Source organism: Branchiostoma belcheri, unplaced genomic scaffold, assembly GCF_001625305.1.
Source record: "Branchiostoma belcheri isolate BF01 breed outbred unplaced genomic scaffold, Haploidv18h27 scaffold156, whole genome shotgun sequence".
NCBI classification, from domain to species: Eukaryota; Metazoa; Chordata; class Leptocardii; order Amphioxiformes; family Branchiostomatidae; genus Branchiostoma; species Branchiostoma belcheri.
The window spans coordinates 477639-503294 of record NW_017803002.1 but is presented as its reverse complement, the minus strand read 5'-3'; the positions used below and the strand labels follow the sequence as shown (position 1 = coordinate 503294).

General features: G+C 40.3%; 1 protein-coding gene across 1 annotated transcript in view; it reads left to right on the top strand.

Moving 5' to 3' along the window:
* LOC109465671 (peroxisomal bifunctional enzyme-like) overlaps nucleotides 1-20848 on the top strand; it is a 26989-nt gene extending 6141 nt beyond the window's left edge. The window contains exons 2-16 of the mRNA XM_019763053.1: nucleotides 1295-1479; nucleotides 2862-2990; nucleotides 3450-3587; nucleotides 3948-4037; nucleotides 5268-5452; nucleotides 6936-7045; nucleotides 8694-8947; nucleotides 9613-9696; nucleotides 10100-10255; nucleotides 11561-11778; nucleotides 13298-13477; nucleotides 14742-14880; nucleotides 16356-16485; nucleotides 19057-19157; nucleotides 20771-20848. Of these exons, the coding sequence (XP_019618612.1) occupies nucleotides 1295-1479; nucleotides 2862-2990; nucleotides 3450-3587; nucleotides 3948-4037; nucleotides 5268-5452; nucleotides 6936-7045; nucleotides 8694-8947; nucleotides 9613-9696; nucleotides 10100-10255; nucleotides 11561-11778; nucleotides 13298-13477; nucleotides 14742-14880; nucleotides 16356-16485; nucleotides 19057-19157; nucleotides 20771-20848 (2177 nt within the window). The remainder of the gene's footprint in view (nucleotides 1-1294; nucleotides 1480-2861; nucleotides 2991-3449; nucleotides 3588-3947; nucleotides 4038-5267; nucleotides 5453-6935; nucleotides 7046-8693; nucleotides 8948-9612; nucleotides 9697-10099; nucleotides 10256-11560; nucleotides 11779-13297; nucleotides 13478-14741; nucleotides 14881-16355; nucleotides 16486-19056; nucleotides 19158-20770) is intronic.
* Nucleotides 20849-25656: the final 4808 nt, after the last annotated feature.

The window sequence follows — 25656 nt, the reverse complement described above, 5'->3', positions numbered from 1 at the left end:
TTTGAACATAACTCAAATATTATGTTGCTGGCTCAAAGTTGCTAGTTTAGCGGTACGCTAGCGGGTCCCTTGAATTCCTTTTGAACGAATACTATAGAACATTTGATGAGAGAAGACAACGTGTACAATGGTTACTGTTTTATTATGAAATATACTGCTAGATGAATCTAACATAATGGGCATTGAATGGAAGACACGACATTGTTGCTTTGGGCCTTCGTAGTTTTTAGGCCACGCCCCCTTCTGCCATATATGGAAGTGACCCCAAATTTCCCGGCGCCCCCATATCTCCCGGAACACCGGCTTGTCATACACGTCGCTAAGTATTGCCGCAAATTCAAAATACCAGCTTTGTATTCCTGTGGTTCAGTAGCATTTTTAATTTTGGCCGGAATTATTTGTATTCGCCCGCGCGCACTAGTTTTGGGTCTTCAGAGGATGTCATTCATAACATTAGGCCGGTGTAGCCTAAAGAGGAATCGGATACGTGATAGAATAAAGAGACTCCTTTCGTTTCACGAAAAATAATTTTTGCCTACCCTCTAGCCGATATACTACTAAGAAGTAAGGAATGAATGATCCTCTGACAAGAATTGTTTGGCGAGAATTAAAGTATTTAATGTCGGCAAGGCATAAAGGTAGAGTGGGCAAATAACCCTAGGCTTTTTTTTTTTCATTTTCGTGGTACAGGCTTTTAGAATGGTTTTATTTGAGCTTTTTTGGCTGTGTTATAGAAAATGTACTATGGCAGTGTATGTGTTAGTATGTTTGGGCATGAGTTATCAGAATGGAATGTAGAGCAGGCAAGCAATAGATATGCAGCTTTCCTCTATTCTTCTTGCTGATTGGCTGTTGGGATTTGATCGGGTTAACTCAATTAACACCTGTACAAAGCCCTGCCATATTGACAGTATGACTGCATTCAGGTGCTTTGGTAGGTATGTCAAGCTTTTCTGCTCCCGCATCTTTTATCTTGAAAAACAACAGTTTGCATTATGAAATTAAAAAGCCTACCCAATAATGTAGGAGATAGCTATCCAACTGTTGTCACTTCATACCATAGTTATATCAGTGTAAAAATTGTTTTCCCTTGTGTTTCGCCTTTTTTCCCTGCCATGTCGTAAAATGTGGTAAAGCCATACGCTACACGCTACATTTGCTCCAAAGCAAATGTCGGCCTTTCTTAATTAAACTTTTTTTCGTATACGTACTTTGTCCAATAGTTGTTGCTATACATTGTACGATGTACAATTACCGTGCAATAAAGTTCTCCATGGTGCTCTAAATTTCCCAGGTGCTGATTTAGAGGAATTATTAGGAACCGCGGCAGCTCCACTGCTGTCCAACCTTCGCATGGTTGACAAGCATGTAGACACCTGTCAGAAGCCCATAGTTTGCGCCATCCATGGAACAGCCCTGGGGGGAGGTTTTGAGCTGGCCCTGGCCTCACACTACCGCCTGGCAGTTCCTTCAGCCACGGTGAGACAGAAAAGTTTTTTTTTACATCTTTGTGACTTACTTATTTAGGCCACAGCAAGTAATTTTTATGGATGACATCAGCGCGCGCATTAATTTCGCCTGATTTTGAAAAAAAAAGAAAAAGAAATTTTGTTGCCTTCTGACAGTGGTCACCATGCCGAAAATGGGCAAAGATGTCTGTTGCCATGCCGGAAGGTGGATGGCAGATAACTATGAAGAGAGGAGACAAGACAAGGCTATGATTTAATGTTTTGTTTCTTACTTTAATGCAGTGATATGTGATGCTGACTGTGTATATGTGATGTCCTCACTGAATAAAAACCATTGTACAATGATTGAGTCATTTTTTTTAAATACAGGAACCTTGTTTTTTTTCGGCCCGTCTTGTTTTTTTCACCCTATCGCATTAGATTTGGAGTCTGCGAAGGATGTAATCCATACAATTTACTTGCTGTGGCCTTATTTGGTCCCTTGGCACGGATCATAGGCAACCGTTGACTGTCCACCATACAGCTTGCTTTTGGGCTTCTTTGTGACTGTTATGACAAAAAGTTGTACGGTTCTTATTGGAATTTGTGCAGCTCTTGGCACATTGGCGACACCAAATCCATCTGTGTCCTCATCAGTGTTTGAACACAGTATCAGCCAGGAGCATAAAAGAGATAGAATTTAGCTGCGATTATCATATTATTCAAATCTTTATATAGTAAGCTTTAATTGAAGTCTACATAGGTAGGAAGTATCTTATGGACCCTATGCCTCATGTCTTGCTGTAAGTTCTGGAAGAAAGCATCTCAGTTACAATATATTGAGCATCAACGTTGGGGGATCAGTAAATTAGCTAGAAAGGCTGAAAAGGGACGTAACTACACGTACAAAGAGGAAAATAGTGTAACAAGTGCCCTGGTTGGTCTAACGTAAGTCATGTTAATTAGCATCATGAAGTTTATGTACATCACCAATTATACAGTCATCGTGAATCGGTTCCTGGGTTTTATGAAGCAATGGTACTGTTACAGTCTGGTATTGTTTAGAATGTACCATACTGTATACCATTTACGGAAGTGGACTTTTAGTGTCTTCCTTATGTATATATATATTTTTTTTTTGCGGTGGCGTCGGTGGCGCAACGGTCAGAGCGTTGGACTCGGAGCCGAGAGGTCCCGGGTTCGATACCCACCGTGGCCCGACGTTGTGCCCTTGGGAAAGGCACTTTACACGACTTCCCCACCTATACGGTGGAGTGACGCCCACCGAGCCTCTTATGCTAATCTGTCTATCTGGGTGCCAAAAACACCTTACGGATTTGGTGCGCCGATGTGACAACATCTCACATTAGCCACTGAGAACAGTTAATTGTTTTCCTTATATATTTTGAATAGCTGAGTTTACCTGAGGTGCACCTGGGGATGCTGCCAGGTGCAGGGGGAACCCAGCGGCTGCCGCGGGTGGTGGGGGTGAAGTCTGCCATCCAGCTGATCACCAGCGGACAGGACATCAAAGCACAACAGGTGAGGTCGGATTGTTTCTTTTTAAAATTAAGTTTTCACCTCAAGCAAGGCTCATACGAACCGCTTACATGTTTTGGGCTACGTTAAGGAACTGTGGAGAGAGATATTTTTACCGTAGACTTGAAAAGTTTAAGGTTGTACCCATTTGGAAAGTATCCATATAAGGAAGCCTGTTCCATACTGATGTAGACTTTCTTCTGAGAGATGCAGTATGGAAGAAGAAAGGCATGTACCGCCGTAAGGCCCCATCAAGTAATTTTTAACTTAAGGATGATATCAGCGCGCGCATTAACTTTTGCCCGATTTTGAAAAAAAATGTTTCTGACGTCACGTTCCAAAAGTAGAAAGGTTCATTCCCAATTCGTTGTAGTGTTGGCAGTTAAATTTTAGACTTTATTTCACAATACGCTTGGTTATTTGAATAATTCTCATGTTCCCTCCCAAACCTGTCCTGTGTAGGCCCTCACTCTTGGTCTTGTGGACAAGATTGTTCAAGGTGACCTGCTCAAAGAGGCTGTCAGCTTTGCAAGGTCAGTTGAAGGTCGTCCGTTAGAGGACAGAAGGATCAGTCAGAGGACAGTGCCAGACGCGGACAAGGTATGTTTATGTTTATGTTTATGTTTATGTTTATGTTTATGTTTATGTTTATGTTTATGTTTATGTTTATGTTTATGTTTATGTTTATGTTTATGTTTATGTTTATGTTTATGTTTATGTTTATGTTTATGTTTATGTTTATGTTTATTAGACAGGTCTCCATTAGTTTGTACAGACATGAGTTGCCATACATACTATTCTTCCTGGAGTCATTTCACTACATACTACTATCGTAACAACATGGTCATGCTTATAACTACAACTACATTAAACACACACAACATGCAAATTGTACCGAGAGGTCAGAGGTCTATTATAAAATTAAAAACATTCATATTTACACTTTGTCGACATTTCTAGGTCGACGAGGTCGTGGAGGCAACACGGAAGACGATTTTACGCAAAGCGCGAGGAGCCATTGCCCCATTGACCTGCGTACAGGCTATTCAGGTAAACACAGTGCTGAGTTCTTGAAGCAAAAATGGAAGTAAGGAAGTAAGAATGCAAGAATAAATGAGTGAGTAAATACAAAATGAATAAATAAATGAATAAAGGGCAGAATGACTTTACATGGTTAGCAATGATTGTAACCCTGACTAAATTCACTGTAATACAAGTTACGAAAGCGTTAATTTGGTTGAAAAGGCACAACAACAATAGCATGTGTATATGGTATGGTCCTGTCCTTGGTACTGGATTAATGTTTTATTTCACATACTTGCATCAACACCTCTACCAAGGTGTGTTGTATTGTACTGTTTTCTGAACATTTAAACTGTTTTTTGAACTTCAATCTGTATTTTTGTGTGCAGTACCATGTTCTACTCTGTGCTAGACTGACTGACATCAATAGTAGCACTGTAGTAGTATCATATTTTAGACGTATACAATGCAAATCGTCAAGAATTTCAGATATCTTCGTCCCCTAAAACTACAGATTTCTCATCTGAATTTTAAATGTAAACATTCCTTAACGTATTCCTGAACTTCACTGTAATACAAGTTACAAATGTGTTACTTTGGTTGAAAATGGTACAACAACAGCAATATCATGTGTATATTGTATGGTCCTGTCCTTGGTACTGAATTAATGTTCTCACATAATTGTATCAAATACTAAGGTGTGTTGCAGGCCTGGATATGATGAATATTAAACTACTTTTGACCACTGTACTGTTTTCTTAACACTTGAACTATATCTTGAACTTTTTTGTGCAGTGCCATGTTCTACTCTGTGCTAGACTGATTGACTGTAGTAGTACCATATATCAGACGAATTCGTTTTATATCACCCAGACTTTCAGAGATATTCTTCTCCCAAAAGTGCAGATTTCTCATCTGAATTTCAGATATAAGCCAAATTATTTGTTTATTTAAGATTACCACAAGAAATAAAAGTATACAAGTGGAAGGGAGGACAAAACAGGTGCATTGACACCTTTACAAGTTGTCCTCCCAACACTACATGTACAATGCAAATACAGATCATAATGAATACAAAACAGATATGCAATATTGAACATCATTAACATGAAATATTAAACAATGAACATCAAATGTAATACATTACACATCAAATACTGTACAATACAATGTCAAGAAATATAATACATTATTTACAAAAATATCAATGATATAATACATTATTTACGAAAATATCAATCTGGTATATTTGCACAGGCCTCGGTTCTGCCGTTCGCTGCCGGGATGGCCCGTGAGGCTGACCTGATGACGTACCTGATGACGTCATGGCAGGCTGCAGCCCAACAGTACGTCTTCTTCTCCGAGCGGGAAGTCCGACAGTGGAGTCATCCTCGCGACAAACACATCAACTTTAGAACTGCCAAGCCAACAGTCATCAAAAGGTGATAAATTATATAGCTTACACGATAGCCTATCCAAACTGATGCAGTAAAGAGTGACACAATGTACAATTTACCCCTTGCACATGCTGAATAGAATATGGAATATTTGTTCTACCTGGAGTCACCTGAGGTCATTGGGGCCGGGTTCACGTTCTATCTGGGTCACAGGCAGGAAACAGGTGTTCTTATGGGAGTCACCCGAGGTCATTGGAACACAACTCAAGTTATTTTTGGATTTTTAAGAAGAGAATCGCGTTCTATATGGGTCACCCGAGGTCATATGCGGGTGATTATTGGGTTGTTTAATGTATGGATTGGGATGAATAAATACCCGGTTTTGACTCTATTTGTGACATTACGGCGTCATAAGGAATGAAGCCTTCTGATTGGTTAACGTCATCGGGTGACCCGGCTATACGATAAATGTAAATCATTACTAAAGTCTATGAGAAAGAGAACTTTTTAAATTAATTACCTTCGCCAAGAAGGTTATTTTTTCATGGGCGTTCGTCTGTGTACGTGTGTCTGTGTGTCTGTAAACACGATACCTCGATAAGACTTAAATGGATTGTCTTCATATTTGCTAGGTGGGTTGGTCTTGATGAGGCCTCAAAATGATTAGATTTCGGACCCCCTGACGGCTTGTTATGGTACTGCAGCGGAACTTCCGCTTCTGATATCCCATGATCCAGGCATGCTAGGGACACGAAAATTTGAGTGACAGGTAGCTCTAGTGCTGTGAAACAACTGACGGAGGATTGAGCCCCCTAGCGGCTTGCTCTGGAACTGCAGGGCGTTTATTTAAAAACATTCAAAAGAGGATAACTCGATAACCGGTTGACGGATCGTCGTGATTTTTGGTATGTAGGTAGCTTAAGTGATGCTTGGCATAATTATTCTCCCAAGCCAAGGACCATCGTAATTAAACACAACAGAGATAACATTATGCATTACATGTGCAGTCTGTGATACAGAATATCAAGATTATGTCTAGAATTAGAACAAGAACGAGGATGGCTAGGATTGATTTTTTTTCTGATTTTTTTTCCTGTGCTGGCGTAGGTGACATTGTCCAACAATGTGTGTGTCCATGTGATATGTCTTACGAAATGTTGCCTCTCTATCCATATTTTACAGATATTGTCATGGCCATTGCTCTGCAGAACTCACCCAACTAGTTCCACCACTCAGAACTTTTAAGCGTTCCACTAGGTTCTCCACTAGCTCACACAACTTCACCGTCCAAATTCCTTGTTCGAAATTTTTTTACAGTGACAGTTTCTTTCCCCGTACGGCCAAGCTTTGGAAGTCTCTCCCTGACAAGTGTTTCCCACCAACCTACAATCTACAGGCTTTCAAATCAAACGTTCACCGCCATCTCTTGACATAGCCATGTCTCTCTCATCTTTCTAGTTCAATGCCGAGAAGTGGTCGTATAGGCCTTGCATTGAACTACTCCGTTACTAGAATATATTATTTCCAGTGTGGGAGTGGTGGGTGCAGGCACCATGGGTGCGGGGATCACCATCAGCCTACTGCAGGCTGGGCTCAAGGTCGTCCTGCTAGAGGTCAACAAGAAACAGCTGGACAAAGGTCAGGCAATTCTGCTTTCCTGAAGATTTTATTGTTTTGTAAATTAGTAAAACTGATTGCAAAAAAGTTGAACTCAATATGACATGATTGAATCGCGGATGTCAGGAATCGTTTAAACAGCATCCAAACAAGTCATAAACTATTGTAATTACCTTCGCCAAGAATTGGAGAAGGTTATGTTTTCGTGTCCGTGTGTATGTCTGTGTGTCAACAGCATAACTCGAGAAAGCTTAGATGGATTATCTTGATATTTGGTAGGTGGGTAGGTCTTGATGAGAGCTCGAACTGATTAGATTTTGGGCCCCCTGGCGGCTTGTCATGGTACTGCAGCTGAACTTCCGGTTTTGATATCTCATGATGCAGACATGCTAGGGTGACGAAATTTGGATGGCAGGTAGCTCTTGTGCTGGGGAAGGAGTGACGTGAGTTTGGGCTCCCTAGTTGCTTGCTCTAGAACTGCAGGGGGGTTTAAAGGACAAATGTTTAAAGGAGGATAACTCAAGAACCGATTGATGGATCATCATGATTTTTGGTATGTAGGTAGCTTGAGTAATGCTTGACATAATGATATTACAATTATGCAAATATGGATGTAATTTGCATAATTAATGAGGAAATTCTATTAATCAACTGCATTCCATGATAGGAAGTTCAAGATTGCGACATATGTTATTAACAACGAGAGAAACACAGGCAGATATCAATTATTCAAATGAAGACTTAATTAGCATAATTAATGAGAAAATGTTATAGTTGCATAGTGGTAACTGCCTGGAATTTTATACTTGGGGTGTTGGAAGTTTAGTGAAGGTAAACATAATTTAACATAACTTATTTAAATAAGGACCTCATTTGCATAATATATGAGGGAATGCTATAATGGCATTCTTTGTTGAAATAAGACTGTTGGTGGAGATTATGATCAACAGATATAATTCATGCAATTGCGGATCCTATTTGCATAATCAGGGGGATTAATACATTGTATATAAGTTCTTATTCATAAAAGCTAACATCATTTGGCGAAGGTATGAGATCGTGGAACTCTAGTTATATATATGTTTGCGGCGACTTAATTTCGGGAAAGTTATTTTGGTTGAAACAACTCTGAATTAAAGTAGCAATACAATTGAAACGTATACATTTGTGGGGTCAACACATGACTGCAGCGAGAATTTGCTTTGAAGCAAATTTCGCATTGCGTCACCACATTTTACGATATGACAAGAAAAGAAGGAGAATACAAGGGAAACAATGTTTTACATCGATATAATATATAGTGTGAAGTGACATATAACTACGAATACAACAGTTGGATAGCTATCCCCTACGTTATTGATTAGTATTTTATTTGCATAATGCAAACTGTTGATTTTCAAAATAAAAAAGCGTTAATGCCCCACATTCCAATGCTGGAGCTGGAAAGTTTGACATACATGTACCTACCAAAACACTTCAATGCAGTACCTGCTTTCAATATGGTATGGCTTTGTTCAGCTGTTCATGGAGTTAACCCAGTTAAATCTCAACAGCCAATCAGCAAGAAGAATAGAGGAAAGCTGCATGCCTATTGGTTCTTGCTGTGCATGCCAGACTGATGACTCATGGAAAGTCATCCCCTACTATATTATGTTTGTTTTATCCACAGCTATCGCCGTTATCCAAAAGACTCTTCGTCAGAAATCTGCCTCACAGAAAATGTCCCAACTGACCACCACTATGGACTACAGCCAGCTGAGTGACGTCGACATGGTCATCGAGGCTGTGTTTGAAAACTTGAGGCTGAAGAAGGAGGTTTTCAGGAAGCTGGATGTCATCACCAAACCCCAAGCCGTCCTCGCATCCAACACGTCTGGACTTGACATTGACAAGATCGCAGCAGCGACAAAGCGTCCTGACAAAGTAATGTACTTTAAAGTTTAAGTGAAATATTATGAACTTTGACTATGCTATTATTTAGATAATTACCATTTGACTTCCTTGCTATTTTAAACCTCTTTTTTTATATTTTTATGGTGTTTAGGGCCTAGAGACTATGATTTCTATTTGTGATAACTGTATCAAGTAAAAATAAACACAGGGCAATTTCTGTATACTAAGACTTTTCTATACAATGTAGTTGTCAACTGAGTGTGTAAAATTTAGACCTTTTCTTCCCCAGAACATCTCTCAATTGACAAACTGAATGGATGCCGAAGATTTTTTCCCTCCAATTTTGATATGTAACATTTCCTTTTTTTATATTCCAACATGTAATCACAAGACGTGGTGACGACACATATCAACGTTAGAACAACCTGCATAGGAATACAGTGTATACGCAATGGCAAATATACAAAAGTAACGCCCTCCGCACTGGATTTCCAGTGCTGAGGGAGCTTCAGCTCTGGCTGGAACAGAGACATTCAGCTCTGGAAATCCAGTGCTGACGAAATTTTGACCGCTGATTCAGCACTGGAACACCAGTGCGGGGGGAGTTACTATATTCCTATGCATGTTGTTCTAACGTTGATATGTGTAGAAATCATAAAGTGAAAGAGGTTTATCATATCTCCCCCCCCCCACAGGTTGTTGGGACCCATTTCTTCTCTCCCGCCAACGTGATGAGACTTCTGGAGAACATCTACGGCAAGAAGACGTCGGCGGAGACGGTCTGTATCTGTATCTGTATAGCCGGTATAACCGCCTTTCGGGGTAACACACCAGCTTCTGTACCTGTATAGCCAGTATAACCGCCTTTCGGCGTAACACACTACCTTCGTAGGCACGCGGCGCGGCGGCAGCTAGCTATATCACACCGAACGACTAGTTACACCTAACCCTTGAACATCTAACTCTAGGCACTGTTTAAAGCTATCTAATGACAATGCCCCTACTGTACTAGGTGACGGTGAGTTGCGATAGTTCTAGGAAAGAATGAATTCTTGAACAACTCAATCCTTGGTTGATAACTCTGGTACTTGAAGGCATGGCTATTTCTTGTTCTCTTCTGAGCTGGTATTAGGTACTTGGGACGTCCACCAGTTTATTAGTCATCTTGTACATCATGCATAGGTCGCCACGGTGATGCAGCTGGCCACGACCATTGGGAAGGTGGGGGTGCTGGTGGGCAACTGTGCAGGCTTCGTGGGGAACCGCATGTTGGGTCCGTACAGGTCCGAGGCGCTGTTCCTTCTGGAGGAGGGGGTCGATCCACAAGACGTCGACAGGGTCAGTGTCAAGGTTATTCAATATTTACCCTGAAGTTTGTGGCTTAGGCCACAGCAAGTAAATTTTATGGATTACTTCAAATCAGACTCCAAATCAAGGGGGCCCAAAAACAAGGTTCCTATATTTTAAAATTTTGACTCAAGTATATGTACAAATGGTTTTGAGTCAATGGGAACATCATATATAGACAGACAACATCACATATCACTGCATCAAAGTAAGAAACAGAACATTAAATCAGAGCTTTTTCTTGTCTCCTATCCTCATAGTTATCTGCCATCCACCTTCCGGCATGGCAACAGACATCCTTGCCCATTTTCAACATGTTGACCACTGTCAGAGGACAACGAAATTTCATGTTTGTTTCCAAAATCAGGCGAAAATTAATGCGCGCGCTGATGCCATCCATACAAATTACTTGCTATGGCCTTGTGTTAACTTTACGATGTACAATCTGAACGATGCATCTTTTACCATCGATAGCGGTTGTCGCACTGCAACCCAAAATCGTTGAAAATAGCGGGCGAAATCCGAAGGAACGCGTACCACTGACGTCGAATCCACTTTGGTCGACCAATTCGCAGATACGTAATCAATTTGAAACCTAATAAGTACGTCGAGTGACAGTGAAGTTTACATAAGCCAAATTTGTTTTCTTTACTTTTCTTACTTTATCCCTCAAGTCCTGACGCCCTAGACGGGTTGCCATAACCGTAGCACACTGGACACAAAGTATCTTAGTGAGCCAGGGTCTGGCCGGAAGACTTAGGAATGGTTTTCCAGCGTAGGGAGGAGAAGCTGTGATTGATGACCCCTCACACCACAGGTAGCCTGTTACATGGCACCACCATTGGTCAGCAGGAGACAAACTTGGGCTCAACAGTTAATCATTAACCAGTCAATTTTCTAAATGAATTTGCAGTTTATTTTCCAAAATAAAAGCAGAACTTAGTTTAATAGTAGAAGTAGTGTACAACCCAGGCTTTATTTTTTCCTGTTTGTTTAGGTAACAGTCCTCTGACACACCAGGAAAAAATACACCTTATTTACAGTTTTATCTCATCTGCTGGTGGCCACTGTTGAAGATTCAAACATAAAGCTGGGAGTTTTTAACCAATCATAGCAGAGGTGTAGAATTGCTTCCTGCTGTTCCACCAATGGGGCCTTACGCTCAGATACTGAGCGTTCGACTGGCAGGTCTATCTGACCCTACCAGACCCAGGCTCACTGAGATATTTTGTGTCCAGTGTGCTATGGGTCTGGCAACCAGGATATGACGTCCCGATAATCTCTATTTATTTCCAGGCTATAGAGGAGTTCGGCTTCCCGATGGGACCGTTCCGTATGACCGACCTGGCCGGTAATGACATTGGGTGGAGGCGGCGCATCGAGGCGAGACTCACGACGGAACACGGGCCGCCACCGGACACCCCCGCGCTCTATCGTCGTGGCGACCGGTACTGTCCGTTACCGGACATGCTGTGCTTGCAAGGTCGTCTGGGACAAAAGACCGGGGCTGGGTGGTACATGTAGGCAACTGGTGTATTTAGAAAGGCTCTTGTTTGTTTGTGGCTTCAGCTTTTTCATAAAATGCTCAAATCAGTCTGCTTTTCCTTGAGGTCTCTTTCTGCGGATTCTGCACCTTGTTTTTCTAGTGCTTAGGCCACAACGCCTTAATTTTATCGATGAAATCCTCTGAAGACCCTTGTGCGCGCGGGCGAGTAAAAAAAAAATTCCGCCCAAAAATAAAAATGCTACAAGAATACAAAGGTGGTATTGTGAATTTGCGGCACTACATAACGACTTATACGACAAGCTGGCTTTTTGAGGAATTTATAAATTGGCACTGTACGTATGTACTGAGTTCTTGAGTCGTTGAGCTTTGGCAGCCTGGGAGCAATCCTGCAGAGTTACTACAGGCTCCGTATTTTCGCTAAGTACGATGGACTACCCGGGCCTGGAGCCAGGCAAGCGGAGGGCGTGGTCTTTTTTTTTTTAGAAAAAAAATGTCATCCAAAATTAAAATTATGAAATTAAAATTAGAATTATGTCGGTGTGGCTTTATGCTTAGCGTTGAATGCAGTGTTTTCAGATGAGAAAGGCTTCCTGTCGCTTGCTGATAAAAAAACTTACGGAGTTATGCAGGGCTTGTCTTTCGAATGGAACCTGACTGTTCTTGCAGGGAAACAGCTTTCCATTATAGTGAGTTTACCGCAGAAGGCGCTGGCCTTGTCGGTTGTAGAAATATGGTGCGTTGTATACATCCTCCCATGGAACTTTTATATGGCATATACTAACAATGCAAGGTTTTCTGGTGCTATTGTGTCATAAGACAACGTTTTGTAAACTTTAAAGAAATTGAAAAATGTCTGCAGTTCAATGACCCCCCCCCCGGTCACTGCGAATGTGGAATTAACACATCTTGAATCGTGAGCTAAGAGGTAAGGGTTAGACATATAACAACATACGGGTTCCATTATCAAATTAAATAGTTTAGTGCCATATGTATAGTTATCATCCATAGACATATATTGTAACATATATATATGGTATTACGAAAGCAGAAATGACATCTGAATAGCAAAGTTCTTTGATCACAACCATTTATCTTTAACGTTTTAATCACCGTCTGTTCATCAGGGCAATTCTGACTGGTTTACTGTGCACTGGCGCTAGATGTTACTTGGTGCATAGTGATAGGTGTTACATAGCTCACAGTGCACATTACTTGGTTTATAGTGCACTTTTAAAAGATTAAAAGCTAGTTTTTACTGTTAACAATACATTGTACGCGAACATGGGGCTGTACGCGGCGTTCATTGATCTGACCAAAGCCTTCGATACCGTGAGCCGAGACGGACTCTGGAAGATCTTGTCGAGGCTCGGATGTCCACCGAAGCTCCCTGCCATTGTGCAACAACTGCACGAAGGACAGATGGGCCAGGTGAAGCACGGCGGTTACCTGTCTGAGCCGTTCCCGATTGCCAACGGAGTCAAGCAAGGGTGTGTTCTTGCCCCCACGCTCTTCGCTATCTTCTTCAGTATGATGCTGCAAGAGGCCAAGGATGATCTCACAGAAAATATCTACATCAGATTCAGGACAGATGGCAGTGTCTTTGACCTGAGGAGACTTCTAGCACACACAAAGACACTGGAAGAACTGATCCTGGACCTGCTGTTTGCGGACGACTGTGCACTTCTGGCACACACAGAGGCAGCTCTGTAGGCGGTTGTCAGTCACTTCGCGACAGCATGCAAGGCCTTCGGCCTTACCATCAGCCTGAAGAAGACGGAGGTGATGTACCAAAAACTACCACGTGAAACCTACGCACATCCACAGATCAGTATCGAAGGCCATCCTTTGAATGCGGTAGAACACTTCACTTACCTGGGCAGTGTTATCTCTAACGACGCCACAGTGACCAAAGATGTGGACAGTCGCCTTGGCAAAGCCAGCAGTTCGTTCGGGCGTCTACAGAAGCGCGTCTGGAAGAACCACTCACTGCGACTGTCGACAAAGATCCAAGTGTACAGAGCAGTAGTTGTCACCACTCTCCTTTACGGTGCTGAAACATGGGTCCTGTACCGGAAGCAGGTGAAATCTAGAACCGTTCCACTAACGATGCCTACGGTGCATCATGGGCATCAAGTGGCAGGACTATGTGACGAACACTGAAGTTCTTGAGAGAGCAAACCTTCAGAGCATGGAGGCAATGCTGATGACGAGGCAGCTCCGAAGGGCTGGCCATCTGGCACGAATGGAGGACTCTAGAATGCCCAAAGCCGTCTTTTACGGTGAACTGTGTCAGGGCAAGAGAGACAGAGGAGCCCCAGGAAGCGCTTCAAGGACCAACTTAAGCGCCAACTCATTGCAGCTGGCATCCCAGTAAAGGAATGGGAAAGTGTGGCCTCCGATAGAAGCGCTTGGAGAGCAGCGACCAGAGAAGGAGCTGTGAAATGGGAGAAGGCCCGGAAAGATGCAGCAGAGGAAAAGAGGAGGCGACGAAAGGCTGCAGCCACTCAGCCAACGACAGCAGCGACTTTCACATGTCCGTCCTGCCGCAGGACCTGCGGGTCAAGAATCGGACTACACAGCCACATGAAGGCCTGCAGCCACATGAAGGACTGACTTCCTAACATCTTCGGATACGAAGAAGAGGCCAACAACAGTGCAATTGTGACATACATACTAGGCATTGTTACATCATAGGGACATATGCGGTTCCAAATGTGAAGTGTTTCAGACTATATATAATATAAAATTTGTTAACTAAAAATTCTGACAATTCTTTAGTGCACCATGCACCAAGTAACATCTAGTGTCATTGCACAGTAAACCAGTCAGAATTGCCCTGATGAAGATGACAGAAGGTCATCAAAACGGCGGCTCGTGAAAAATGAATGGTCATGATCAAATAACTTTGCTATTCATTCGTTTACCAACCTAATGAAATTATTTACGGAAGAAATGACATCTATATGTCAGAATGTCCCACCACGCCCCTTCTATGTGTAACAGGTATGACCCAGGTAGTCGCACTGCCCTGCCGGATCCTGTGGTACTGCAGATGATCCAGGACTACAGACAGGAACATGGCTTCAAGAAGAGAACCATCTCATCACAGGTACTTCCTTACATTTAATGTATCAAATCTCATCATTGAATGTTTTTGCATACCTGCAATGAGATTGTGTGATAAGACTGAAGTGAAATTTTGTAAGTAAAGCTGTCGAGATTCAAAGTGCCTGTTCTTGCATCTTTATTCTCAATCACAACTACTATATAATTCAGTCATTTGAGAATCTTCCAGTTTTGCACTGGGGTAAGTTTGGAAAAGTCCACTTTTGCGTGGGAGTAAAATGGGCTGAACTATGCTGTATTTGCCCCCAAGCAAATGTCAGCCTTTCCTGTTAGTTAAGACGTTTCCTACATTATTTAATGCGGTATTTAGAAACAATATGATACCGGAGTAGAGTCACTGTGTTAGTCAGTGTACTAGTATATCCACAGTGTGGTGAGTTCTAAATCATGAAAGTTATGGATTTTTATGTAGATACCTATGGGGTCATGAATTGATGTTACGCAACAGTGATGTACAAGTGAACTTCTATCACGTGGTGAGCACGGACGGGGCACGACCTGTCTTAGCCAATCACAGTGTAAGCTTGATCCGCCCTAACCAATCGCAGTGCATATCTACACGTGGTCCTAAATTTGCCGCGTCTTTCAGAATTTCTCGGCCCACTCGAACAAACGGTTAGCGACCGGTCGAATTCTGTTATAACCGAAGGCGAGTTGCCTTGGGTATTTTGTATTCATTAAACCCTTGGTACCAAAGAAACTTTTCAGAGTCAGTTAGTTTTGTGTTGACCCATTTTACTGGTATGAATGACCGCGGAGGTATGGATAAAAACTTTTCGTAACTCGAAAAATACACATCATAACTCTGTATCTATGTCTACTAGTACTTCGTCTAGTACATTATAAGCTGGTATTACATGTACACTGAATGACCTGCCACACCTGACTTTAGTTTGCACATCTGGCTGCCCTACTATACTTGCTTGCAGCAAGCTCGAATTCTTTAACACCTCGATCCTTCGTTGATAACTCTGTTACTTGAAGGCATGACTGTATCTTGTTCTTTTCTACACTGGTTTAAGATATTTAGGCCACATCAAGTAATTTTTATGGATGACATCAGCGCGCGCATTAATTTTGGCCTGCTGATTTGGGAAAAAAAAAGAAATTTTGTTGCCTTCTGACAGTGGTCACCATGCCGAAAATGGGCAAAGATGCCTGCTGCCATGCCGGAAGATGGATGGCAAATAACTGCAAAGAGAGGAGACAAGAAAAGGCTCTGCTTTAATGTTTTGTTTCTAACTTTGATGCAGTGATATGTACAGTGATTGAGTCAAGATTTTAAAATGTAGGAACCTTGTTTTTTCGGCCTGCCTTGTTTTTTTTTTGCCCGTTCGCATTAGATTTGGAGTCTGCGGAGGATGTCATGCATAAAATTTACTTTTTGTGGCCTTACTTATAGTAGTTAGCACATCCATCGGCTTAATTTTGTGCATCTGAACTTTTCTTGTTGTGTAGGAGATCGTCGAGCGTTGTCTCTACTCACTCATTAATGAAGGCTTCCACGTCCTGGATGAGGGAATTGCATCTCGGGCACTGGACATCGATGTCATCTACCTGTTTGGCTATGGATGGCCGAGGCACACAGGTGATTTTGTCCTTTTTTAGAAATTCCAACATGCAAAAACACAGCACATAGTGGTGAAGCACTCAAGCAAAATGCTTATATTTACGTCACCACTTGACATAAAATAAAAATTAAATCACAAATTATGGGTATCGACCAGGTAACAAGAAAACAGAGTTAGTTATTAGGATATTATAAATGAATACAGAAGTATAAATCAGTTTTAAATCGCTTAGTTTCAGAAAGATATAGCTGTGTAATAATGAGTATTTGAGAAATGACATTAGATGAAAGTAAAGGTGATTCATTAAGTAGCAGATACACAATAGCACTATCGGTTTTGTTCGGATTACCACAGTGTAAGTGGAGCATATTCAATGCTGGAATTACATAATTACATAGCACAGAACATATCACTTGTACGTACAAAAACACAGTGATGACAGTAATGGACGCAATTCTTTATTGCAGGAATCAAAACTTAAGACTAAAACATACCGTAACTGGCTAACCTGTTATGCCAAGTTCTTTATGGACGGCGGTTTCGTCTTGGGGACAGGAATAACAGTAGCGTTAAGTGTGCTCACGTCGTACTCTACGGCAAGCGCAACTTGGTCTTCCTACACTCTATACACGGCGCCACGAACTGACTGTAAAATTCGCCAAATCCCTTGAACAGTCTGACCAGTACAGACATTTACTACCACCGTTACGGGGGGAATTGAGTGGAAGAAAAACTTAGTAGGTCATCTCACAAACTCGATAGTATCCACTGCAAATCAGAGATATATAACTCTAGTGCAATACCTCACATGGCACGACTGTTGAACTTGTAAGAAAAAAATGCCCTATTCTAAATTATATTGTATAATGTGTCTTTATGAGATCTTTTAAATATTTTAAATTTGTTAATTTTGTGTAATTCAGTTACAGTATAACTACGCGTTTAATATTGTACCCTATATGGTTAATGTTTTTAGTATGAATATCAACTGTTGTTAATGGAACCCCCACGCAATTCAGTCTGTGACTGCCATATGGGAACATTACATGAAACAAAAAAAAACAGTATTATTATTATACTGCACATCAAATGCATTTCCATTTCCTGTTGTAGTGATTATAGGGCTATAGAAAAGCATCAGTTTTTTTTTTTTATTCCAACATTTCATGACTAGACGTGGCGACGGCACACTCCAGTTATATCGACTTATTTTATATCCAACGCAACCAACGCAGAGGACAACTACTACAGGACAGGACAATACTCATTTTCACTTGAGGAAAGTCACGTGAAGTGCCTTTCTCACGGACATAAGATTGGTGGCATGTCAGGATCCGAACCCGGGACCTCTTGGTTCCGAGTCGAGCACTCTGGCGTTACGCAACACGACCCCACTTATGGTGTTCTTTTATCGGTAAAGTCTTACGTTTCCATGTCTATCAGACATTTTCCTCAGAGTTTCTGAATGGAGTCTGACTAACTTGCATTATCTCTTGCTGTGACTCAAAGAAATATGAAGAACTTTATTGACACAACAAAAAGTACAGCGACTTTTGTAAGGTCAAAGACATGTAGATATACAGACAAATATACATGGGTACAACGAAAATATCCTACGTACAGAACAATAGATGGGTCAACTAATACTACTTGTTCTAAGGTCTAAACATTCTTTGATATATTTACCTATTTGTACACAGTAAGGTTTATTGCCTTCTAGGATGAACTTAAATTTATCTATAGCATGAAATGTAACAAATTCTGTTGAGCAGGCGGAGAGAAGGTTGAACAGCTTTGTGCGTTTATCGTTATAAAGTGTACAATTCAAAATAAAATGTTGTTTGTCTTCAATATCATTGGGACAGAATGGACAAAACCTCTGGTCGCGAGGGATTTTTTTTTATATCTTCCTAATTCTATATTCAATTTATGGCTAGAAATTCTCATCTTTGTATGTACGTAATCGATCTACGAACTTCAAAATTGTGTATTTCAGAAAGGTAATTTTCTTGTCCGTACCTCGTCTTTAACATCGAACAGACAGAAAGTTTTGAATTGTTTTGAACAGAAGTATGGTATTCTTGGATGTAAATATCCTGTAAACGACGTCGTAATTGATCTGCAAACATGTCAACGTGATACAGCCTGGGGTTTGTCCATACATATCCAAAACCGTTATAATTAAGAAGAAATATGAAATGATATCCCTGTACCCAGGACTTCAAGGCTTTGTACGACAAAATCACATTCCAATCTGAGATTCACAACTACCGGACACGCTCAACCACTTACAAACAAAGTCAGACTACCGAAACCAAAATCCAACTCTCAGAAAAGGCGCTTTCTGTATAGTACAGATATCTGTTACAATTGTGGAACAACACAGGCGGCAACTAGCAAAGTACTGGACTGTAAATAGTGTATTTAAGGAATGTGTTAAGTTTGCTACATACTGTTAACTTTGTAATGTTTTTGTACGTTTGTAATACATGTATGTATATATGAATGTAATGTGTAGACCACATGAAGAATAGCCCCTTATTAGGCTAATTGTTGATCTAAATAAAACTTAAATTCAATTTCTTCAGGAGGACCGATGTACTACGTGGAAAGGGTGATCGGCCTGGAGAAGCTGCTGCGTAGTCTGGAGACTTACAGTGCCCGGTACCCGAACCATTCCCACCTGCAGGTGAGAGGAAATATATGGTAGGATGTACAACCCCACGTACCCTGCACAGGGAGGGGGACTACGGGTATAGAACTCTCGGGTACTTGGAAATCCATGGGGCGTAAACTGAGAAACCACGACAACATCAGCCTTCCCTTGGCCAGAACAGAGCGGCTGAGAAAATCATTTTTGTACACTGCTGTCAGACTGTACAATGAGACTTTCTAATAGGCTACCCTCCGTAATGGTATTCCGGTCTTACTGAACTTGTGTTTTTTAAGCCGTTATTTCGTGTCCCTTTCAAGTATAGTACCCTAAGGATTGTGTTTTGTAAGACTCTTCTTTTTGAATTGTTTTAACTCGCTTAAGTGTTGCACTTGCAAAATATTATATCTAAATTCTATTTTAAAGATCATAAATAGACGAAAAATGTTTTTAAAAATGTAAAATATATTGTCTATTTTAGTATCATTATCTTAAAATGCAGTAAGTAGTTATTTCAATTTAAGGTACTTCTCAATGTAATAAATAAAATATTAGTAAGTGTAACGTGCTCGCGACTTTTGTACAAACCTCACAGTTCAGCCGAGGCTGTGATGGGTTTTTGGTTTTCAATAAACAGTAAACATTACTTATTGCTCCCAGCCCCAAGACAGACAACACTTAACACCCCCGTTCTGAAACATCAGGAGCTTTTGATTAATTTGCATCAACCTGCAAGCCTCGAAATTATTATTTTTCCTATTGTCCCAACATTGTCCCGAAAATAAATTTCAATTGTCCGGAAGTGAGGATGAACCGTCCCAATCTGTTTTTCAGGAAGTATGTAGGACAAGAATTTAAAGGAAACTTTATTTTGCTTACGTTCTGACTTCCATGGACACTATAATTGCATAGTACACAATCATTTTTTTCCGGATCCAAGAGCCGGGACGCGTGCCTGATAAACGAAAGAAGGGCTGACAATCTAATGTTGATTATTTTTCTATTGTCCCCCAAAAATGTCCCAAAGTGACTTTCTAGTTGTCCAAGCCTAAATTTTAGTAGGCAGTGACCATCGGGACACCGTCAATTTGTGTTTATTTTGTTCTAACTTTTGTTTCCTATTGGACTATGGATTGATGGTTCATGGTTATAAACCTGTTGATATTCAGATCTCACCAGGGTCACTGACAAAAGGTGGATGCTGCTTGAAACGTCTGTTTCCGAAATCATATCCAGTTTCTCGAGTAAGGCCACAGCAAGTAATTTTTATGGATGACATCAGCGCGCGCATTAATTTTCGCCTGATTTAAAAAAAAATTCCCTCTGGCAGTGGTCAACATGCCGAAAATTGGCAAAGATGTCTGTTGTAATGCCGGAAGGTGGATGGCAGATAAATATGAAGAGAGAAAACAAGAAAATGCTCTGATTAAAAGTTTGATTTTTACTTTGATACAGTGATATGTGATGCTGGCTGTGTACATGTGATGTACCCACTGAATCAAACCATTCGTACAATGATTGAGCCAAGATTTGAAAATGTGGGAACCTTTGTTTTTTTCGCCCGCTCGCATTAGATTTGGAGTCTGCAGATGATGTCATCCATAAAATTTACTGGCTGTGGCCTTACTGTTTTATTTTACCACATGCAGCCCAGCCCGCTTCTGCGAGACATGGTGGCTAAAGGAGGCAGCCTGGCAGCACTGGGGACAACCGACAGCAAACTCTGAGCAGTCATCATACAAAACTGGATTTTCAAAGTCATTTTTTTCTATCATGTGCTAATGTAAACAATAGCCTAGATTGTAACACGCCTGGCTAATCATTGGTTTACAGCAAAGTTGCAAAGTTCTAGCTACATGCAGAAGTCCTGGTGGTGGAATGAAGATGCCGGTGGTCATTTCTGGTCATTTTCTTAATGCAGTAAGTTGAATAAGCCCTATCCCATACCATACTGATATCTGTGAGGCAAAAATGTCATGTCAATGATGGAGAACGGCTGCTTGTGTAATTATTACCTTTGCCATGAAGGTTATGTTTTCGTAGGCGTTCGTGTATGTGTCTGTGTGTCTGTCTGTCTGTCTGTCAACACGATAACTTGAGAAGGCTTAAATAGATTAACTTCATATTTGGTAGGTGGGTAGGTCTTGATGAGACATAGAAATCATTAGATTTTGGGCCCCCTAGTGACTTCTCAAGAACCGATTGATGGATCGTCGTGATTTTTGGTATGTAGGTAGCTGACGTAAAGCTTAATATGATTATTTGACAATTATGCTAATATGGACGTAATTTGCATAATTTATGAGTAAATTCTATAAATCAGCTGCATTCCATGATAGGACTATTGACGTTGCCTGGAATTTAATACTTGTGGTATTTGTAAGTTCAGTAAAGGTGAACATCATTAAAAGTAATGTATTCAAATCAGGACCTAATTTGCACAAGTTATGAAGAAATGCTAGAATGGCATAGTTTGTTAATATAAGACTTTTGGTTGAGAATATGATAAATTGATAAAATTCATCAAAATGTGGTCCTATTTGCACAATCAGGGGGAATAATCTACAAATTGTCAGTCATAAAGATTAACATCATTTGGCGAAGGTATGAGATCGGGGAACTCTAGTTATGATATCTTTCTGATGCTAGCAAATATTATTGCTTCAAACCTCAACAGTTATGTCAGGATTCTTTACAACGTTAACAATTATCAAAGACTACATACATATTAAGTACATTTCATAGCTTTTCATTCGGTGAATTGGACTTTTACTTACTGTTGTACAAGTGGATTTTGGTAGGGCACAGTTCAGCATACTGACAAGTTACATGATTGTATACATACTATTGTATGACAAAGGTAATGTAGAACGAATGAAATAAAAACGGAAAAATCAAACGTTCATTAAAAATCACGTGTCTACTTGGGTCAGATAGCTAATGACGAAAATTCAGATGAGTCCATTTTCTTGAGTTGGAGAACAGATATTTCTCATTATGTAATTTACCAACTCAGACGAACTTTCATGCTAATAGCCTAAGGGATGTTGAAAGCTTTAAAGTGCTGATGACATCATGCTTCATCTTTACAACCTATGCAATGACAGTAAAATTATTCCAAAGTAATAATTACTCCCTAGAAATGACAATGCAACAAAACACAATGAATCAATCAATCAATCAATCAATCAATCAATCAATCAATCAATCAATCAATCAATCTTTATTGCGCAACAATTGCAACAGGTACAATGTCTGGCAATTATAGACAAGAATAACAATACTAAAATCTACTTCTAAATGACTAACTCTAGACGCTACGCTGTAATTGTGTACTATGAGTTATACAATATATATGGAACATGGATACAGTATTAACATCCATTCGAAGTGTCAGAGATGATGTGGTTTCTTTTCTGGAGAGCGGAAGATATGAATTGGCCTATATATAAGGATATTGGTTCAGGACATGACATAAGTAAATTAAAAGTATCTGAGCTTGTTCTAGGTAAAGTAAGGTTTGAGTTACGTGAGATCATGTTCATAAGTCTCAGCCTTTCTTCAGTGTACGTGGGACAAAATAATAAGAAGTGAAATTCGTCTTCAACATTGTGTTTACATGTAGGACAGAGTCTCTGAGTGGCTGGTACATTCTTATGACGACCTTTTTCTATTTCTAGACAATGTGCACTGATTCGCAGTTTGGTTATGTTAGCAACAAAAGATTTGTTTTGGATTGATGAGAGGTACTTCTCAAAAGTGAAGTCCGTTTTGAATTTAGAATAGGTTTGTAGTTTACTGTAATTTCTTATGTTTTGCCTCCAGCCAGAAACAAACGTGTCTTGCAGTCGTTGTTTGAACACCTTTTCAAACTGCTTCGCGTCAACTGTTGGGTTTAGCCAAATATTTTGGAAACCGTGTCTACATAGCATATCTTGTATATGTATTACCCAGTCCTGTTCTTGTTCTACAGCGATATCGTAGGCTTTTTTAACAATTCTATCATTAGGCAGGTGGTGCAGTCTGAGCCAGTATTTGATGAGCTGAGTTTGGGTGTCAATACATAACGGAATCGCTCCTAGTTCTCCCCTTACGGCGGCGGTGACGAAGCTTCTAGGGACACGGAGAATTATTTTGTAGAAATTCAAGAGAACTTGTTCTAGGTCAGGGTTTTCGTATGACAGTGTAGGTTGCTCTATATATACATTTTGGTTTCTTAATGTTTCCGAGTTATGTACAATGTTTAGTTTGTTACTGTATTTTTTTTTTTAACGGACGAGTATAGGGCGGCTAGAATGAGGTTCAGATTTCTTTCCGATACGATTTGTTTTGAGGATATTTACTTGTGGTCCTAGTATTGGGGATAAAATGTTAAATAATATATTTCGCATATTTTCGTTTGGAGATTCTTCTATTCCTTTCATGATCAGGTCCCTACATTGTATATTTGGGCCTAAAACTTCTCCACAGTAGAGTAGGATTGGTTTTACTATAGTATCAAACAGGTCTAATGCAAGGGATAAAAATGACTTAAGTTTGAAGGAGGCTCGGAGGGCTTTAGTTCTGAGTTGTTTATTGGCTCGTTTAAACGTTCCTGATGGGGTTATGTCTACTCCTAGATATGTGTAGGAGGATGTAATATCTATTACATGGCCCTGTGACTGGAAAGGAGAGCGCCGATTTTTATTTGTTTGTCCATTTTTTGAGAAGATCATTATTTTGGTTTTATCTCTATTGATCGTCAGTTTCCATGTTGAGCAAAAGTTATCTAATCTTTTTAAACATTCTTTAAGGCCATTTTCTGATTAAGATAAGAGCACGAGATCATCTGCCCAGAAAAGGCTGTTGATGGGAGTGTCCTCTAAAATAACAGGGTCGCAAAGTGGTTAATTTAGTAAGCATGGAAGGTCGTTAACGTATAAATTAAACAGGAGCGGGCTTAAATTGCACCCTTGTCGAACGCCGCATGTGGACTTGAAGTATGTTGACAGACCGTTTGATGTTTTAACGCAGTATTCTATGTTTGAGTACATTGTTTGTATGATTGTATGTATGTTTGTATGAAACATGCATACAATTTCCCCCCGGGATTGGATATTTGTTGATCAATTAGAGTTTTAAGCACAAAGACATTGTCACTTGTACGGAAATTTGTGCGAAAGCCAGACTGAAATGGAGATAATATGTTGTTCTCTTCAAGAAACCGTTGAAGTCGTTTATTAAGCACGAATGTAAACAATTTACCGACGCAGCTAGAGATGGCAATCCCTCTATAATTGGACGGATTTGTTGGGTTACCACTTTTAAATATCGGAACTAAGATGCTCTGACTCCACTGACGGGGAAACTTTCCTGATTGAAGGGTAGTGTTAAAAAGTTTCTTTAACGGTTGTAGGAGTCGTTTATCGCCATGTTTTAACATTTCATTTATAATTGAATCAGTGCCACATGATTTATTAGCTTTTAGGTTGCGAAGACCTTCTAAAATTTCTCCTTCTGAGATAAGAAAGTCCAATGGGTCTTCTGCTGTGTTTTCAAGAGTGTTAAGGATGTCGCTTATGCATTTCTTATAGCCTGCATTCGATGTTATACTATTTGTAGGTATGTTAGGCCATTCTTGACCTGCATGTTCAATAAAGTCTTTATTTGGCTTATCATTATCTACAATATCATTTAAAGTTTTGAAGTGAGTCCTCCACTCTTCAGGATTTATAGCATTATCTTCCCTCTGTTTATCACTGTCCTCCTGTTTTTGTGATCTAATTTCCCTCCAGAATTTTTGCGGATTTTCCTTGCTAAGTTTTCTAAGATTGTTCCATTGTTTTGCTTTGAAAAGTCTTTTTTCTGTTTTGATTTTCTATTTATATAACTTCAGATTGCAATAATATGCGTGGCGAACATCAAGCTTCCATGGATACTTAGAAAACTGAGCGGCTAACTGCTTAACTTTGTGTTTGAGAGAGGCGCATGAGGGGTTGAACCAAGGTTTGTTTGTCTTATTCTTTTTCCTTCTCTTGCTATTGTTATGGACAATTTTGCGGAGAGATTTATCGGCTACTTCAGTGATTATATCAGTAAATTCCTTCACCGATGAGTCTGCAGAACAGAAGGACTTACTGGTAAAGTTTCGCAAATTCTGCAATATCGCAGGGTCTTGTAAAGTCGCTATGAATTTGGTTTTGGAGTTTTCATCCCAAATATACTTTTTTGGTAATGGATGACTTGGGGCTTTAGCTTGTCTTTTATATGGAGAATAGTTGGTTGAGATTGAGCATTCTATTAAACAGTGATCAGAAAAATAGAAATGTCGTTTACTTTAAAATACTGGACTTTTGTGATGAACTCCGAACTAACAATACAGTAGTCAACTAAACTTGAGCCGTTGTATTTGGGGCAAGTGAGCTTTCCAGTTGAATCTCCTGGCACTCGGCCGTTTACGATAGTTAGGTCAGCTGCTGAACAGAGCTCTATAAGTTGGTTGCCATATTTGTTAACACCGTTGTCACAACTCGCCCTGTGTCGGATATCGTTTTTG